The sequence below is a fragment of the Penicillium oxalicum genome, chromosome II (assembly GCF_001723175.1).
Source record: "Penicillium oxalicum strain HP7-1 chromosome II, whole genome shotgun sequence".
NCBI lineage: Eukaryota > Fungi > Ascomycota > Eurotiomycetes > Eurotiales > Aspergillaceae > Penicillium > Penicillium oxalicum.
Window position 1 is genome coordinate 4,344,722 of NC_064651.1, and position 18,629 is coordinate 4,363,350.

Genomic DNA, 18,629 nt, shown 5'->3' on the forward strand with positions numbered 1-18,629 from the left:
ATGGGCTGAGGGTTGGAGGTTCATCTGGGATCTTTGATTTTTTTTTTCTCTTAAAGTTTTTTTCTTCTTTTTCTTCCTTTTCATTTAAAGGTTTTTTGGATTTCTTTCCCTCTTCCTTTTTTTTAAAATATTTTTCGCTTTTGCGCTTTTTTTCTGTGCATTCATAACTTTTTTCCGTCTGCATAATTTTTTTTTCTGATTTTCTTTTTTCAAGTTTCCATGAATGCTCGGTGGAACGCGGAAGCAGGCATTGCGAAGCACGCTTTTCATGAGACTTATTTGTTTCTTGCTTTGAGGGAAAGATGAGGGGTTTTTTCTGTTTTTCTTTTTTTTTAGATCTTTTCGTTGACCCATACGGCCACTCAGCAAGTTGGTATAACGCGTTCTGTAGTGCGAAGCAGGTTTAAAAATGCGAAGTTAAATTGCTCCCTCAATCGCCTCTCGACGGTCGTAGCTGAATCGTTGTATTCTTGATGAGAACAAACCCAGCTCTCTTGCGCTGTGAGAATCTCGTGGGATATCAGATCGAAGGTCTCCATAGGGTCTTAAATCTTCTTGATGCTACTTCATGGACTCACATTCCTTTTTGAAGGATGGTGAATTCAGCGTCACCCTTCATCCAGCGATGTGTGACCTTGATACGTAAGCACCAAGATGCTGCCATTCTCCTGATATATTTGTGTTCCAGAAGTCCATGGGAAAGACGACAACGATCTTCCACAGAGTCTCAGAGCGTTAGGAGCGCCGCTTGTGAGGCGGAGAGCTCAGTTATGGCCACTCAATCTCTGGGTCAACTTCAATCACCCGGTCTGCGAGCTCTTCCTCGCTGATATCTGTGAAATCCTGCTATATTTGTGATTTGCCTCTGTATTCGTTATCGCGAAACAGGGAGATTCTGACTTTCCTGTCTTGGGCTTCGAGGGATCCGAAGGCTCTTCAGTCCTCCGTTTTGCAAGAATTTCAGACGGGGACTCATAGACAGGCTGGACCTCTCAGATTTGCAGACCTCGTAAGATCCCCAGGGATTAGTGGATTTGAAGGTTTCACTCGATTCCCAGCATTGAAAGATCTTGTTGAACTTGGAAGCTGTGCTTGAGCCAGCTTCTTTCTCGACAGCACCAGCAATCCTCTCCTTCCATCCAGTCTATCGATACCTGATAGCACTGACAGCAATTCCTGTCCACAATAAGCGTCAGAAGCTTTCTCATGACTGGCAAAAGCCTTTGCATTACCAGCTGGGAAGAGAGAAGAACTTACACGGGCTAGTATTTGCTGCCAATTCATGCAAGAAACTATGACCAGGAAGGCAATCATCAGCTGCCTCCGTTGTTAGCTTTGATTCTCAGGGCAAACTAATGATAGGGAGTTGTGAGCTTCAACCCAGCTAGTAGTGAACTTACCTGTGTCCCAACCGTGGAATTCCATCTGAATGGCGCCGTGATGGAAGATCAGGACTCTGTATGTGATTTAAAGCACTTATTGTTTAGGCTGTGGTGAAGGGAGGGAGCGCTACAACATGCATGTGTGTATGAGGAACCCTCTAAGCCTAGTGAAATAGGTTGAGGAAGAAGAAACCCTGGTGCCGTGGAATATAGTTTCTTTGAGGCTTTGGCGTGAGAATGTAAGACTAAATTGACGTCAAGCCTGATAGTGTTCGACGTCAAGTGTCTGACTCCATGTGATATGAAAACAGTTTGGCTGACGATTTAAAGCGCTTTATACCCCCGGCCTCAGTGAGCCCCTTGACAAATGTACCGCCGCCGAACGTCGTTTCGACCTTTTCAGGGACCGTGATTTCGCCGCATTAACGTGACGTCCTAATTAGACAGATACGGCGTGGTATTGTTCCCGATTTGTGTTACCTGTCGTTTTATACATTTTAGGCATCATCCATAGACTTTATCGTAGAACTTCGCTGGCACGGATCCCAAAAAACATAAGATCGTCAAATGCGGGCATGAGCCGAAAACTTGTACAGCTATTTCTCATGCTCTCCGGAGGCCTTTATATTATCTGAATGAAGCACGATTTCAAGTTTGAATTATTCACTTCACCTTACTTTGTCTTTTCCGTTTACCATCATACGAGTTCTTTTTGACTATCACTTAAACGTCACTTAGCTGGTACTCTTCCCGAAAATAAGTGATAGATTAGTGAGGTGAGGGACACGGCCCAAAAATGGTTTGTTAAGGTGATAGTCATACAATAGCAAAGTTGCATCACCTTTTTTGTTTACCTTCTCGTATTTTCCATTGATAGCTGGAGGTATTTCTATGTTTACTTGAGATAAACTTCAGAATTTCCGTAATCCTTGGTTATATAAGAGATTCTCTTCCCTCATATCGATCGAATGTGTTCTATGTGCATGCATGAGTTTCGAAATCCTAAGATTCATCAGCGAAATATGTAACTTCGAAGTCTGTCAGCCCCTAACCCTCGTATTGACACATCGACTACGTAAGTAACCATTAATATGTAATTAATTAGGCTTTCTTGATAAAACGAAGCGGCGTGGTGGAAAAAGACTCCTACAAGGTTTGAGCTCATCAAAAAGTTCAAATTGAGACGTGAACAGATATATTAGAGTTTCCTGAGCGCAACTCAATCAGGCTGGAGATCACATGAAAGATACGTTTCAAGGCATCACAAGCAGTACAGTAAAGAGAGTACAGATACACGATTACCCTTCAATTAGACTCTTTCACTTGCTCGAGGACTTGAGCCATAATCTTAAAGAGTGATCGATTAAGCTACGAGCCATAGCACCCTTTTATCATCTTCAAGTTCTATGAACATGGCACTTAGTCTTCAGATCTTGTTTTAAGCCAGCTCAGCTGCCCGATTCACAGGTCCGAGTAAAGTCTAATATGAATTCAGAGACCTTCCAATCATAGAGAACTACATTTTCCAATGAGGAAACCATGGGGAGGACTACCTAAGATAAGGCATATCTATACGCAGCCTCACGCTTATTGTAGGGACATTGAGATTTCTAACATTAAAGTCACGTCTTTCGTTTGTATCAAGAATGATTAGCTACTGTCGTACATGCAATGTCTTTGCTGGCTGAGTCCAGACCTGGGACTACCTACTCAAACTTTATTCCATCGGCTGAAAGGACGTCGAGTTCAAGTCATGTATGAAGTAATTGGGACAATTGTAATAATACTATGACATGGGAAATCTTCTGCACAGATTACAAGGAACTTTGGTAAATTCTGGGTCTCACCTCCATCATATGTTCAGCATATATCAAATCACCCAACATTTAAACTCCATTGTATTCAGGATGAAGAAATCTTTAAATATGCCAGAATTACCCGCAATTTGAGAAGAAGAATGATAAAGAATAAAGATTGAGTTGTGTCTGAGATTGTGCATATCCTTCCGCTTGCCAGGTATGCCAGCAGCTCCAATTCCTTCCAGAAGCCATAAACTTCAGCGAATGCAAGCGGCAAGTCAAATAAATCCAAAATCAAAAAGGAAGTTTCAGCGCTTCTTCGCATCTTCATAGTTATTCCAAAAGGTACCCCGGCGAAATTTGACACCACTTGCCTCCAGATGCGCTCGCAAGCGCTGATTGTCCTCTGCCTGACTCCTGGGTACCCAATCATCTAACTTGCTCCTTATGTCTTTGGGTTTAGAGCCTTTTCGTGATCTCTTCTTAACAGGATTTTTGGATGGCGCGACAGTGGTGTCATCGTCGACGGGTTCAAACAACGGTGAGTCATCACGACTTTGACGCTTCTTCTTCTTGCTTGAACTTGCGTCGAGTATCTTCTCAGTGTCTTTGATTTCGTTTCGTAGAGCGTTTCGCCGTTTGTAGCCCCATTTCCGCTTTGCCTTGCCCTTTGCCACACTGGCGGCTCGGGCGGCGTGCGCCTCGAGGAGAATTTGACGTTGTTCGCGGCGTCTCTCGGCAGCCCGTCGTGTTATGGTGCGTAAATGTTGCATGATGGCTTCAGCGGTGCATGCTGAAATGTCGTTAGTAATCTGTCATTGATCATCATGGATGCTGAAAGAATAGCTTACTGCTGCCCACTATTTCCGCAGTCGTCTCCCAATCAAACTTGGAGCCACAAGTCTCCCAGATTGCCACTAGGAGCTGTTCCAATTCAGGGTTAGCCATAAAAGCCCATTCACATCTCTAATGGTATTCACCTTGTTGTCCCAATCGGGTGACCACACAATGACCATCTTGGTTGTGAAATGTTTCGGAGGCTGAAAGGTTTTGGTGTTCAGGGGGCTAGAGAAGAGGATTTGAAGAACAGCAGACACCTATATGGCGCTTTTTCTCAGTTCTGGGAGAAAGATCAAGTGAGTCAGTGTTGTGAGTGAGATCATTTGCACTTTGATGAGGCAATGATGTGAGGAATTGAGGTTGCATACAGACGTGACGGGTATTCTTCGCGTAACTGTGTGCAGATTCTGTTCGCCTGGAAGCAGTAGTGATGCATTTGATCCATGGAGAAATATCAGAGAGTAAGGGTTTGGAAGCCGGGAAATTTCAATTTATGGACCGCTGCTGGGCGTGGATGCGTGCTAGGGTTCCAGTCTTTTAGATGTCGCTTGCTAGAGACGGGTGGAGTTGCTGCAGGTTTTTGGATCTCAAACGTTGTCTTGGCAGTCCATTGAGTGCATAGCGACCTTTGCAATAATGAACCATTCCCTCGCAAGACCCATTAATTAAAAGTGAGCTTCGACTTGCTCTCCCCATGGATCAACAAGCAGCCTGGTTGAACTACAGTGCATGACATCGGCATCTAAGCTTCTCATTTGCACATAACTCACTGATCCGACGCTAATCTCAAGCTTTGCACGCTCGACTCTGCAGGCTTACTAGATTTAACCACTAATCAAGCCTCAAAGTGTCTGGGGTGCTTAGTCTTAACAAAAAGAACAAGGGCGTAAGAGCTTCGCACCCCAGCAGGCAGTGTGTCAATCAGGTCCAGAAGATTAACCAGGACCAGCTCCGCAACATCCCGGTTCCCTCTCACTAGGAACCTAGTGCAATCTCACTCATCTCTCTCGATGAAGGGTGAGAACACCTCAAAGTGATGGACGAGTAAGCGACACCAAATCAATTTGTCAGGAACGGAGGGAGGTCAACTGTGGTCCAAGGTACTAGTGGTAGGTTTGCAGACGTAATGAATTGAAATAACGAATAGACTTATAGTGTCGTTGCGGTTCTCGTGCGCTTGGAGATATATCAACCCACAGCAATTCTACCGGCTAGGGCTGTAGGTCGGCGGTGTGGCAGACGCCCAAGGTCCACTCACAAATTGGGGGTCTGAAGTCGATGCCCGGGAAGAAGTGACTCCGTCAGCCCGCTGAAACGGATGGATTTGCCCATATTGGTTTTCCGAAAGGGAAATATTTCCACCCTGCCAAGCTGTGCCTCCCATACCAGAGTTCTGTTGACCGAGTGTTGGCAGGTAATGGCGCAGGCTCGCTTGTAGAAGGGGGTTTCGATAGTTCTGAGCAGCCTCTTGAACCTGTGCAAACGGAGGATGGGACCTGTTCTTGAGATCTAACGCCGGGATGTCTGCAGGACCATTGAAATTGACACTTTGGCGATGGAGGATCGGAGGCTGTTGTTCATTGCAATGGATCGATGACAGAGAATGTGGATATGCTGTGGGGACTTTCGACTCGGGTTGAAGCTGATGACTCAAACTTGGTGGCACAGATACTATTCCATGGCCTGAATTTTGAGGTTGTTGCAATGCGCCATAAGCATTCGAATAAGCACCCTCCTGTTCATAGTAAGATGGGGCATTCGGGTGACTTGTCCCTGATTCAGCCCGATCTGGCACACCACCTTGATACCCATGGGATGTCGTGGGCAGGGATTGTATCGAGGCTCTGGGGGCGAAGGAGCCAGATCGCGGCTGAGGGGGGCCGTGACCGGTCTCGAAAAAATGGTGACCGTGCTGCCCTGGAGACTGGCTTTGATCAGTTCTTGGATGCGTTTGCTCAAGGGTCTGGCTCGCGTGATGGGGGTAGAGTGTCGGAGACAATGTGTCCGGTAATTGAGACAAGTCGTGTCTGTCGGTACCAAAATTGATATAGTGCCTTGGTGTGAGGTCGTCTATAGGCTTGCCAGGGATTTTTTGAGACGGTTGCCGGTGCTCGTCTGACAGTTTCTGCTGCCATAAATTAGGCCCAGACTGGCCCCATTTGGTACGATCAAAAGCGGAGCTTCTCTCTGCGCCAACTTGAGGATGAAGACTCTAGTCGGCGATTAGTGATATGAGCTAGCGTTGGCCACAAGGTCTAACGCACTGTCGCTTGATCTCTGCCATCCGAAGGAGTATTGTTCTTGTAGAATTGAGAGTCTTGCTGATTATGTGAGCTTGAAGACCAGGTTGTTGCGGCAGGCGTGCCGTAAAAATGGTGGCTATGTTGTCCATTGACGTCGGAGCTTGCGGAGCTCTATTCCACCATCAGTGCCACCCTAGTGACGCTCATGTAGCCAATATGAGAGATTTCTCCTACGGTATCATTCGCAAAACTTGAAACAGGTTTCATTGGCCCTTCCATTGACTGATGGGTCTCTGTCGTGTAATGGCTGGGTGTCGTGGTGTTTGAAGGTGCTTGTGAAGGGCCCGCTCCGATGGATCCCGGCGTCGAAGACGGGGTCATAATCACCGGTTCTGTAGGAATTTCCCATTGAGATTTTCCTGTCGCTCGCTGGACGTAATACCACTGGCGACCGACACCCTCCCATTGGGGAAGCCTTTGAATCCACTCACGAAAGTTAGCAATTAATCACGTCGGTTCAACATCCTCCGGTGCGCTACTCACCAACCCTCTGGTAGTTGTGGTGGAGGCGACGACGGACCTGCCGTATCTGCCGGTGCATCCTGAGCCATTCTTGTCTTTATTTTGGGGATGTAAAGACTGATGCGCTTCCAAGTGTGAGGACCGTGAGAGTAGCGTAGAAGATGGGGAAGGAGGGCAGCTGTGCTCATCTTGGGACACTCTGGCGGGGCCAAAAGTCTTGGCGTGGCGATCACGTTAGGTCTACGCGATGCCCGACGACCTTGGCGAATGAAAGATAGCCACTGTACCCATCCACTGGTCACTCAGATAGTGAATTATGTATAAGAGCAATTAGAGCAACTATAGCAACTACGGATAATATGTCACACTTAATCATACATTAATTTGCTTAAACCGAGTGCCCAAGGCTCTCCTCTTCCTCTAGAATCTCCCAATCCTGGGGTAAACTACAACAAAATCGTCCAGCCTGCCAATACCCAACAACACGGTAGGTGCCTCGGGTTTTTTTCATCCGTTCATTGGCTTTCACTATGCCTTTGAGTCCCTCGCTGTGAGACTCTGCTCTCGGTAATTTTCCAACCTGTAATTTTGTCATGATCAGGGCGGACTGCCGCGCGAATGAATCGTTGAGCTTGTTGTATTGCAGGTCATTACCATGCATGTCGCTCGGCCGGTTGCCAATCATCGCCTGCCCAGTCTTCGTCGCCACTGAGTTCATCATCGAGAAAGTCCGCCTCGTTGAACTGTGTCTCCATGGGCCGTAGATTGTCGATGCGGATATTCACCACGTCGCACATCCCTTGGCGCACATGATGGTGGGTCAATGGTTGGGGAGAACACGGCGCTGCATCTTTCTGGCGAGCCAGGCGAGTGCTCTGGCGCTTGGATGTCGCTGAATGCCCACTACCGGCCGAAGTGGGTCGAGCCGGTTCAGCGGCTGATTCTGGCGGGGCTGGATTGATCTTGCGCTTTCGCAACGACCGATAGTTCGGATTGGGGGGATCGCTGCAACGTTTGAAGGTATCCTCCACTTGGCGAATCCACTTTTCGCGAAAGTTGGCTCGATCTCTCCAGCCAATCTTGAGGATGGCTGTGATTGTGAGGCGCCGCAAGTCGGGCATCTTGGGGGCGGCATCAACCAGGGACATGAAAAAGGATTCAGCTGTAGAATCACTAAGTTTCTTCATTTGGATCAACTCGAGTTCTCGAAGAGTCTCTGGCCAGGTTGGTGTTTCATCTTCAGCAAGAAGCTCCTTGAAGTGAGGCTCGCTATCATGGTAACTCGACCAGTCGTGCATAGAAATGTCCATCTTGAATCGCTGGAGGGAGGGACAATATTTTGCGAGATTTGTGACAAAAGACAAATTAAGATGGCGGTTGTGACGAAGATTTAACTGTCGCAACTGCTGTCCGCATGATTTCAGAAAATCCTCTATGGATGATGAGAAGATAGAATCACAGTTGATGATTGTCAGAGACTGGAGGGTCTTCGGCAATTGTGAGAGACATCGTCCGTCGACAAGGGGACATTCAATCAATTCTAACTCCTCAATATGCTGGAGCTGGCCCACTGCCTCTGCAAGTGTCGCATTTGTCTGCTCAGCATCTGTGAAAGACGAGATGCCGATGTGGATCAGCCGGAGATGACGCAGCTGCTGAAATGCTGCCCGTTGGTGTTTCTCAAGCATAAAGGGGAATAGCTCGGTGTCTTCCATGAAACGACCGTTCCAGTCCCATTGATGAAGACCAATACCGTTCTCATCCATTGTGGAGAACAAGGATTCGGGGTAGTTCCATTTTGATAATCTGATGCTGTAATGGGGAAGACCAATGGTAAAATCGTCTTTGTGGAAAAGCCGCACTGTGTTTACTTGCGGCACTCGAGCAAGCAATTGCGAAAGCTCAAACCACCCGAGCTGCGGGCCGGCCTTGTAAAGAAGCACAGATTCGGCATCGACATGAAGTTGCTTCACCTTCGTAGGGTAATTGATCGCTGTAGACGCTTGCGGCCTTGATAAGAGATCCAGAAGCTCAAAACTCTTTGAAGTGGGAACCAGTGGTGGCGAATGCAAAAGAGCTGCGAGGGCAGGCTCCAGAAAACTTCGGCAAAGAAGTGCGATTTCCAGAAGCCACTTTGCTGACTTGGTTCGCTGCATTAGCTGCTCATCAACAAGGGGATGTGAAGCTCTTATAAAGATATCGAGCAAGATATGATAGGGCAGAGTCGACCATGGCGGTACTACCCCCGAAGCTGTGTCCACTATGTCGTCTGCAATCACGCGCGCACGTTTCTTTGAAGACTTTGGCGTGACTTTCATTTTACTCCTGTTTTTTGTGGTCGTATTTCGCTTCGCCTGCGTCGGTCTGGACGGCCGACTGTGCTCGCTATGAGGGTCGTTGACCACAACGCGCCCGGTCGAACTCGTCGCACTCGCTGCACTCACTGCAGACGTAGATAAAGTGCCCCTTCCATTTGATGTTGCATGTACGGGCTCGTCGATATGCCTGCTTGGATTTTCATCGCTTGATGATAAAAGACCGGAGTTCTCGCTTGAAGATTCCTCGTGGTAGAACTGCCGTTTACCAGAAATATTTCGTGGCCGAAGGGATACATTCTGTGTTGATGGTCGAGATGCGTTGAGCTCGGGGGGTGACTCAGGTTCCTCAGTAGAAGAACTATCCTCGTGATATGTTTTTATCCTGGCACGCGCCGACCGAATAGGACGAGTGGGCCTGGGCTGCCGTGTGCTTCGAACCTCGGACATTGCTACTCGCCTCGGAAGAGAGAGAGAAAAGGAACGCGCACATTCACCCCCCTGATGGCTTGCAATGACTCAGGGCCGAAATTGTGAACAAGATATGGGATTTTGGAAGCACTCTGTTCGCGCGGCTCCTTCACAGAAGATGAGATGAGATCATACGAGGGACCGGGGCAGGAGCGATCTACACTATCGATAAGCCGAGCCGCCGGACTCCACTACGCTAATCCGAAATTGGGCTAGCGTACTTCCTCTCCCGTGACCGTACCAGGCTGCTCGCCCCCGCCCCCAGGCAGTTGCGCTATGCTCAACTAGTCTCACTAAGAGATGGCCAAAATTAGAACGCAGCTTGAGCTAACATGGGTTCCAGCCACCCGAGGGGAACACACTCCTCAAAGGAGTTTCGTCTCTGGTCAGATTCTATTTTCTTTGCCCAGTGACCCGATCCTGAGGCCACATCTTCGACATCGTCATGCCCAAGGCAATCCTCTTTCAGATTGATTAGTCGACGAGAACATCGGCCTTGGGAGCTACTTCAGCTGCCCCTCACTGAGCTGCTGTCCGGGCGGACAACCCCTTCCTCGTGAGAAGAATCCATGGAAGCATCCTTTCCGGCGATGATTGATTCGGCTGAGCGATCCCATCAGAGGAGTATTGGGAACTCCCAGGTAGTGGTCCAGCAATATGCTCGATATCCGTCGGGGTTAGAGTCCACCATCCAAAGCGCATCCTCTGTCGAGAGCGCTCGAGGTCAAGCGGATACCCACAGATCGCCGCCGCTCCACCGCAAAGATACTCCTAGGAGTATCCAGCCATCTCCACGAGGGGTGCGATCGGTGCTGCCAACCTCCTCGACGGGACGAACGGGCCCGTCAATGTCTCCGCCGCTGTTCGACGTCTTTCGGCAGTCTCCTATGAAAGATACAACGGACCAGGTAGAGTCTAGATGTCTTCCCTCGCGGGAAGTCAGTGATGAAAACATCGATGATGCCTATGTCACGTTCATTTTATACTGCAATCCAAATGTTCCATCGTCTGTGGACACGTCCGAACTCCGAAAGACATTTCGCTCCCCTCCGCGAAGTGATGGGAAAAGCTTCAGTGTATTCAACCTGTTTCAGCTAATTCAGAAACTGGACAACAAAGAACTCAAAACGTGGATTCAGCTCGCAATTGAGTTGGGGGTGGAGCCACCCTCTCAGGAGAAGAAACAGAGTACCCAGAAGGTCCAGCAATACGCTGTTCGACTCAAGGTAGGCTTGCGTCTCTCTTTGAGCGACTTGGAAATTCTGTGGTTCGTGTTTAACCGATTTCTTCTAGCGCTGGATGCGTGCAATGCACGTAGATGCTTTCTTCGAATTCTGCCTGGGCCACCCCCATCCCTATTATACACACCTCCCCTCAACTGGGCCGTTTGTAAGCGAATCCCGCGACGGCGTGCCACTAGAGGAAGATCTCGCTCTGCGAGCCTTAGTTCCGCAGTGGAAGCCAAAGCGTGGGAGGAAGCGAGCCGATGAGCGAGAACAAGATGAGGGAAAATTGGTGAAAAGGCCTCAATTGGATACCTCAGCAGCCGGCCTACAGCCTCGTTCATTTCCCCCTCAGTCAATGCCTTTTCCTCAGAGTGCTATACCGTTTAGCGCTTATCCAACAGATGAAGATCCCTGGATGACTGCCTCATCTACTTTTCCGCAACACACTTCCACTGATCAAGCTGGCCAAGATCTGGGTTGGAGACTTCCAGAGCGAGAGAACTCCCCAGCTGGGTATCCACAGTCTGCTATTATTCCAAGGGGAAATCAGTCTTCAGAAGCGTTTATTCCAGCAGAGCCGCGATCGGCGATCACCCCAGTATCCGGCGAGAAGGCTCGTGCGAGACGCCGGCATGGACCGGCGGTATCATCTGCGTGGCCGAGTAGTAATGGCTCGGCGACTGGCAAAGGTCGCGGGAGACCACCCAGTAAAGCCTCAACCTCGGGCTCTTTCTCCACATTCCAGGTCACCGCCAGCAGAGATACGTCACAGACAGCTCAGCCATACCTTAGCCAAACTCCTGCATCACTCGCCAGTCAAGACAGACCGAAAGATGGGACGAATGCAGCATTACATCAAAAAGCTCCCTGTACACCTATTCCTCCGGTGCGGCCAGGCAAATTACAACTCCAAGTCCCTCACCATCAAGGCGCCCCCGTGAGACTCGCTACGCCGCCCACGTTGCTTGTCAATGGTGTTAATGGCTCTGTCACATCACAGAGCCAAGGGTCATTTCATGCTCAGAAGACCCAATCACTCGGCGATGCCGATCGAATGAATGAGCCTAAAGTATCGGAGAACAGACAGTTAGACCAAGAGCTCTCTACTGAATTTCTTGTCCAGGCTTTGTCAGAGGAGCTTGCGCAAGCGACAGTTGTATCCACTGATACCGGACGACCGGCCCGTGCTGTCACCCCGCGCGAAGGGCGAGTTCTGGCATCCGCACTCGTCGTGAATGGAAAGAATCTGTATTCTGGCGTTTTGGGATCCGGGACATCGAGGTTTCTGGCGTTTCAGCTCGGTCTTGGTCAGAGAATCGGCTTACCTGGAGGTTGTCGACGACTCATCACGGCGACCGCTGATCGTGCGCCCACTCATGCAAATATACACAATAGGCCGGAATGCGGACCATCCTCGGAAAGAACACAGTACTCAGTACAATTTGAATATGACTCTTCGTCTCGAATGATACTTGAGGTTAGTCTTTCAAACAGTGAGACTGGTGTTGTACCTGCGAGGGTCTCTAATCGAGATGAATCGCCCTCACGCGGTGCACTCGAAATTGGTTTCTCTGATGAGCTTGAAGGTGTCAATCCAGAGGACCACGAGCTCGACCTTGCTGTGTCTGATGCTTCTTGGAAACAACGATACATGAGGCTACGAGCTCAAATGCAGCGCAAGGAGAAATCACTGTCCCAGTATAAACGGAAAATCGTTGAGTCCGTAATGGCCGATATATGATAAGATCTACTCAAGCACGTGAACCACTTCAGACTTGTTACCCCTTAAGGTTCCATATAGCTATGACGCGTCCTTCAGACGCTGTTCTCAGATACGATACCCAGTTTTGTTTACGATTTATGTATCTCCCTTTCGCTGGTGAATGTCACACTTAGAAGACCAAGTATTGAGTGGTGGTGAATTTGATTCATTTTCACACAATCACGAATAGCTTCGATTTATCTCAGTATGCGCTTTGGCTACTGCATTCATTGTTTCCATCGCTCTAGTTATTAAACTCTCGGCCATGTTCATGCCGTGTCAAGTGCATAGTTCATTCATTTTGTGTGTGGCGGATGAAAGAATTATTATCTTACGTGAATCAGGGAAGAGAACCATGCACGCCTTGTTGTAGGTTCAGAGATATTCTTAAGCCTCCAAATAGAAAAATCCTCACTAATTCTGAAGATCAAAGGTAATCGCAGGGAAAATTGCAAGATGCCTTGGGCATGGTAATTATTGTAGCAATGCGTACCAAGGTCAATCATCAACTTGAGATGCCGTGATGCTTAAGGAAAAGACCTATTCCTCGTATTTATCAGTCTCAGCCTCTCCAATGTCCTCGGTATCCTGAATCTTCCGCTTAGTTCCGCAGCGCTTCTTGGGAGTGACCGGGCTCAGGGAGGAGCTTCCGGAAGTGGGAGGATTGTGAGGCTGGGCGCTCGGCTTGGGGGTGAAGGCAGTGGTCATGCCGTAAGAAGTCATCAGGCGTTCAAAGCGCTTTTGGCTAGAATCTGTGAGCTTTTTCTCATTGATCAGATAGGCCGATGGTGAAACACATACGCGGCTCCCTTGGTGGAGATACCCATGCTCTCAGTGAAGGCGTCCCAGTTAATCTGTAGAGAGCGGGTGTTCTTAGTAACTATTTCAGCACGGGGGTAGTGGGCTATGAGGCTCAACTGAGATAGAATGTACCTTGTCAAGACGACCCGCTTCGGTATTCATAACGAGATTGATAAGGAACCACGCGTGGTCTTTGCCGTGATCCATCAAGGCGTCAAAGCTGGTAGACTCCTTGGATGCTTTTGAAATTTTCTTGTCTTTGACTTTGAAATTTTTAGGCTCCTTGGAAGTCTTGGGATTGTTGGAAGGCATGATGGCAGGAACTAGATCTCGAGAATGAAAAGTGATCTGTGAAGCGTAACGCGAGGTGTGGTATGTGTGATGATGCGTAACGCGTAACGCAAAGGTCTTTGGTGGAGGTTTGGAAGTGAGATGCCAGAATAAGAAATGGAGAAACAGACTGTGCGAAAATAAAGGGCTCTGCAAAAACAACTCTTCACAAGTTTGCTCTAGATGTTTCTAGCTCAGAAAGCACGTGCACCTGGAGATGCTGAGGTTGTCTAACATATTTTGCAGTGATACTCGAATCTTCTCGTGATGACTGACCACGACAATCGAAGGCTTTACATTGCTTGAATCACACGCCTGTTTAATATGAACGCTTAAATAGTGAGTAGGTCTTCTATTGGCATACCTTCCAACAGGACTCACGGGATTATGAAGCACAGAATCAATTGATTCATGACTGATCATTAAGCCCTTCTCTCAGCCAAGGTTTAAGATATGTTGGCGTTACAAACTTTTCGACGTCCTTGGAACTTTGAATTAAAGAAGCGGTTTCAAGCCCAGACACACATGTGATCCCATGCCGTATTCTCATATTGCTGCTGTCGCTGACCTTTCCACTGCATTGACGATATCGATACCACGTCGACCGAGTTGGGCGCATCTCCCCGATGTAGACATTTTGCTACTCGATAGGCTCAAATTCATCATCGAGTTCCTCCTCTCTTGGAGACTCGATTACCGAATGCTTTCTCTTCCTTGGCCTCCGCTGACGCGTGGGAATCTCCAATTCGGTCTTCTCAGTGCTATTGATTTCCGCTGAATCTGTTTCTTTTGCTTCTCTAGAAGTATATCTTGCCGTCATGCCATATGAGGCGAGTAGACGCTTATATCGAGAGTAGCTGCGATTGGATTGTGTCATTCAACACTCCAACTGGAAATAGCTGTGGTGGCTCACATACGCTGCACTTTCACTCTTGAGGCCCAGTTCTTCGCTGAACTTCAACCAATTGATCTATCGATGTTCAATTAAATTTCAGCCTGCGTCGTGTCGAGTGGTGATGGGCGTGTGTGAGTCAAGCTTGGTATTTTCAACTTGGCCTTTTCCATAAGTGCGCGTGCCACCATCGAAGGTAGGTTAGAATTTTATCTCGGGAGCCCACCTTGTCAAGTTTGCCACTGGGTGTATGCATGATACATTTGATCAGAAACCAGGTGGTGTCCTTGATGGGATCTTTTTCTGGACTATTTGTTGACATTCTGTGAACTTGAATCCTGGATAGACAGTCTCAAGGCCTTTGGTGATTGCGATTTGCCAAGAAGGTGGATTCTCGGCAAAAAAGCAAAGAGCCGATCTGTAGACAACAAGACTGGCAAGATGACAACGTAAATTAAAGCAGGCAACGGACTCTATGTGTCAAGAGGACAGGGGTTTACGGAGTGGAAACCGCCGCGTAGTCCCGGGAATTTCAATGAAGACTTTGACCTCATCACAAGGTCAAGATGTACACAGAATTATTTCGACAGTTCCAAAGCTTCATTGACATGGTGTTTTCTACCTTTGGGCGCATTTGGCAGCTTTAAATTTCACAAAGCCGTCAGTTTCACTCGACTAGCCCATAAGCTCCGAGGTCGAAGAGTGTAATACTCCTAGAGCTTGATTGCCAACCTTGGTTTCAGCAATGAGATCGTGTTTCAAAGCTAAAATGCGAATCATCTATCCCGCAGATAATATGATTCTCATGCAGTGACAAATCTCTTATCTCAAGTTTTCCAGGACTCTTGTCCACTGAGGAAAATTCAACACCAGCAGCTATCCTCTCGTGAGTACATACAGCGTCCAACAATTTACTTCAGATTCGGTTGAGGATATCAGCCGAACCTTGGTTGGTAGATACTATCTTTCATCATTTCATAAGCTCAATGTTAGTCACTTGAAAGGAGTCATCGAGCTTGAATCCATATTCGCTTTCAAAGTGATATTATGGAGAGTTTTTCTTACTTCGAATGTTCTCTTTTCCTCCTGTATCAGCCTGAAGTGGCTGATTGGTTGACGACACTACACAGACTTGAAACTGACTCGATGCGAATCTAAGACATTTATCAGGCCTAATTCATGTGCAAATCATGGGTAGAAATAAGGGACACGAAATTTCCAAACCTGTTGGCAATCTACTCTAGTCACATAGATCACACGATCAGGGGGATGGTCTGTCAGAGCGAATGAAACCGTACCATTTGAGTGTCAGATTAAATCAATCTTAGTAGTCGCTAGTTTCATATTCCTTGTTTTCCTTTTTCAATCCGGTACTAACACCACCCTCATCGTCGCCATCATTCTCCTCGACGTAGCTCTCCATGCTCCCAGAAACTCCAGTCTCCGCAAAGTCTTCGGTCTCAAAATCATTTTCACGCTGGGATTCCGGGGAGCTGTTGATTTTCTTGTTGCCACCCCGCTTTGTCGGAGTCTTTTGAACTTTGTTCGTGGTGGTTTTGGCGCTCGACTTTGTCTGTGGCATCTCATCTCTGTAAGTCAACTGGCTCGAACTCATTACTGCGGGGGAGACTTGCCTCATTGCGCGGGTATGACATCTCCAACCGCAGGTTGTACTTCTTTCGCAAAGCACAAAAGCGATTACCCGCCGACTTTGCATTGCTGTAGCCCAGTGCCTCGGCAACTGCGCATGCGTCCACCTAGGGTTCTATTAGCGTCTGAGTTGAGCATACGCAGGAGGAGATGGGATGTTGAAGAGATTCTGTAAACAAGAGCTAAAGATGCGTCCGTTTAATGTGGAATGATACCTTCTTGGTTTCCATGTTCAAGTGGCGCAGGCACATGGCCAGGAAGGCATTCTCAAGGTTCTCTGCAAGTTCTGAACCCTGAGTGACTGGCTTGGGGGCGCTCTTTTGAGGCGACGGCATGGAGTTCTTGGAAGGCATCGTGATGTTTTCGATAAATATTTACTGAAAGGTGTCAAGTTTTCTCTGAAACAAGTTATTCAAGAATTGGGAGAAAGAGCGAGAGAGAGAGATGAGTGATGAGGAGAGAAGTTGTGATGGGGTAAGACGAGGATGGTTTTTATACTGCCCCGAGCAAACACCCTGCCACACGCTCCTCCCCTGCTAGGTAAACAAGCTCGTGGTTGTTTGCCCCCAGCTGCCTTGACATCCATTATACACAAACTTTCTCTCAGCCTTCTTCACCATCTTAGATTTTATTGTGTATGCTGGCAGGCTTTCTCGTTATTCGAATAATCTGGGCTTTAAGTGGAAGCTCCATTCCTCACATTGGCATGATTTTGTTTATGATATTATATCTTACTCACTCTATTCCGGCAAGTTCGCATTCAGAGACTCACGCCACAAGATGATGTAAAATGACAGCGCAGTGACTTTAAGAACCATTCTTGGCATAGCTGGGAGTCAAGAATGCAATTTGAGGATCCCATTTTCTCGAAGCCCTTTGAGCTTTCGATCGTGTTTCTCTCACATAGATTTCAAACTAGATTTTCGCTGTATGTCTCAGTTGTGACATTTACCCTTTCAGGCAATATCCTATTAATGTACGGCTAAGCAATTTTTTTTCTCGCACAGTTTTCTCAATTAATACCACAATCCATTCTTATGTGACAAACTGGGAGAGGCAGCGCAATTTCAATCACAGATCCTCCTACATCGAAACAATTTCTTGAACCGACACTTGATCTGTGCCCACCAAATCAACCTCAATATTGTCCGCCAATGCATTTTGCTCCTGCTCTATCTTGACCGACGACGACGCGAGATCGGGTTGATGATTCGTTTCCTGCTCCCATGAATCTTGCGGCATCGGTCCCCAGGTGATCACTGGTGGGCTATTAAAGTCAGGCATCTGGGGCTGGAAATCATGCAAGCTAGGACCTTGATACAAAGGGAAAGGCGGATATCCTGGAAAGGCCATCTGAGCTGCCATTGACATTGAAGAATGGTTATCTGAGGCAACGCCCATTGGTAACAGACTCGGTGCTTGCGGACTGGGAATTCCAAAAGGCGAAGAGCCCATATCCTGTATATGGTTGAACTGTGAGAGAGGCGACATGAAATGAGAGACCGACTGCCGGAAGGTGTTATAGATGTCAAAAGGGCTGGACATAGGAGGATGCCCCTGAGTATCAGCCTCACTTTTGATGACGGGGGCTAATTCTGACGAGAGCGAAATTGCCCCGGAGTCGATGGGCTCGGGCTTCACTGTATTCTCCTTCTCAAGTGACGCAGAGATTTTTTCTTCCTTGAGATCACCCTTGGCGAGCTTCTTTGCGTTTTTGCGCTTGATTGCTCGCTCCGAAGGGCCCTCCATTTGAGACTTGAACCGCGAGAAGCGCATGCGGGCAGCGTGACCATTAGAGATTTTCAGGTCATTTGCAACTCGATTCCAGTCAATCTGTTCGAGATGAACTGTGAGCGCGAGCCTCAAGACAGTTATGGGCACAACTAGTTGGTTCTTGGTAAGGAAAGAAAAGAGATTGATCTCACCTCCTTCAAGCTCACTTGCTTGATGATTGCATAGAGAAACTTTGGGGTTGGACCTTCGGTGTCCAAGACCTTATTTCTTTGAACCATGTCGATCCAGAGACAGGATGGAGTGAGTCCACGGATCTTCCTTCCGAACGTTTGAATGCTCAAGAGAGGCCTGGGCACTGAAACACTAGATGAGACTCAGTTTTTGAATCACCAAGACAGATGATGGTGCAAATACCATAGTGCAAGTTTCATCGGTTTATATCCTGCTCAGCGTCAGCTGTCTGGCAAACGCTGGCAGCTTGGGTAGGTGATGGATGCTGTACGTCAAGTAAGTTTGAAAGCTCTGTGCAGTCAGCAGGCTGCCTCCACCTGAAAGCCTCCGCTGGAAGACCTGCATCGTCTGCGTCAATAATCGCTTTCTTTTACTGAAGCTCGGCTCGTACAAGTCTGAGCTGATCGGAGAAGTCCCGAGCTGCTCAGATC

At 47.9% G+C, this 18,629-nt stretch overlaps 7 protein-coding genes across 7 annotated transcripts; 1 reads left to right on the forward strand and 6 right to left on the reverse strand.

Annotated features, from left to right (window-relative positions):
* Nucleotides 1-3,489: 3,489 nt before the first annotated feature.
* POX_b03370 (uncharacterized protein) lies at nucleotides 3,490-4,197 on the reverse strand (the record flags this gene model as incomplete). The annotated part of the gene is made up of 3 exons (XM_050112267.1): nucleotides 3,490-3,974; nucleotides 4,033-4,105; nucleotides 4,162-4,197. The coding sequence occupies 3 exons, from the start codon at nucleotides 4,195-4,197 to the stop codon at nucleotides 3,490-3,492; spliced, it is 594 nt and encodes a 197-aa protein (XP_049972613.1).
* Nucleotides 4,198-5,225: 1,028 nt separating this feature from the next.
* Nucleotides 5,226-6,974, reverse strand: POX_b03371 (uncharacterized protein; the record flags this gene model as incomplete). Its single annotated transcript, XM_050112268.1, has 4 exons — nucleotides 5,226-6,233; nucleotides 6,286-6,435; nucleotides 6,499-6,739; nucleotides 6,808-6,974. The coding sequence occupies 4 exons, from the start codon at nucleotides 6,972-6,974 to the stop codon at nucleotides 5,226-5,228; spliced, it is 1,566 nt and encodes a 521-aa protein (XP_049972614.1).
* Nucleotides 6,975-7,436: 462 nt separating this feature from the next.
* On the reverse strand, nucleotides 7,437-9,551 carry POX_b03372 (uncharacterized protein; the record flags this gene model as incomplete). The annotated part of the gene is made up of 1 exon (XM_050112269.1): nucleotides 7,437-9,551. The coding sequence occupies one exon, from the start codon at nucleotides 9,549-9,551 to the stop codon at nucleotides 7,437-7,439; it is 2,115 nt and encodes a 704-aa protein (XP_049972615.1).
* Nucleotides 9,552-10,141: 590 nt separating this feature from the next.
* Nucleotides 10,142-12,539, forward strand: POX_b03373 (uncharacterized protein; the record flags this gene model as incomplete). The annotated part of the gene is made up of 2 exons (XM_050112270.1): nucleotides 10,142-10,798; nucleotides 10,866-12,539. 2 exons carry the CDS (start codon nucleotides 10,142-10,144, stop codon nucleotides 12,537-12,539), a joined length of 2,331 nt encoding a protein of 776 aa, XP_049972616.1.
* Nucleotides 12,540-13,100: 561 nt separating this feature from the next.
* Nucleotides 13,101-13,673, reverse strand: POX_b03374 (uncharacterized protein; the record flags this gene model as incomplete). The annotated part of the gene is made up of 3 exons (XM_050112271.1): nucleotides 13,101-13,305; nucleotides 13,362-13,414; nucleotides 13,494-13,673. The coding sequence occupies 3 exons, from the start codon at nucleotides 13,671-13,673 to the stop codon at nucleotides 13,101-13,103; spliced, it is 438 nt and encodes a 145-aa protein (XP_049972617.1).
* Nucleotides 13,674-15,907: 2,234 nt separating this feature from the next.
* Nucleotides 15,908-16,586, reverse strand: POX_b03375 (uncharacterized protein; the record flags this gene model as incomplete). The annotated part of the gene is made up of 3 exons (XM_050112272.1): nucleotides 15,908-16,172; nucleotides 16,246-16,340; nucleotides 16,449-16,586. The coding sequence occupies 3 exons, from the start codon at nucleotides 16,584-16,586 to the stop codon at nucleotides 15,908-15,910; spliced, it is 498 nt and encodes a 165-aa protein (XP_049972618.1).
* Nucleotides 16,587-17,316: 730 nt separating this feature from the next.
* On the reverse strand, nucleotides 17,317-18,245 carry POX_b03376 (uncharacterized protein; the record flags this gene model as incomplete). Its single annotated transcript, XM_050112273.1, has 2 exons — nucleotides 17,317-18,066; nucleotides 18,159-18,245. The coding sequence occupies 2 exons, from the start codon at nucleotides 18,243-18,245 to the stop codon at nucleotides 17,317-17,319; spliced, it is 837 nt and encodes a 278-aa protein (XP_049972619.1).
* Nucleotides 18,246-18,629: the final 384 nt, after the last annotated feature.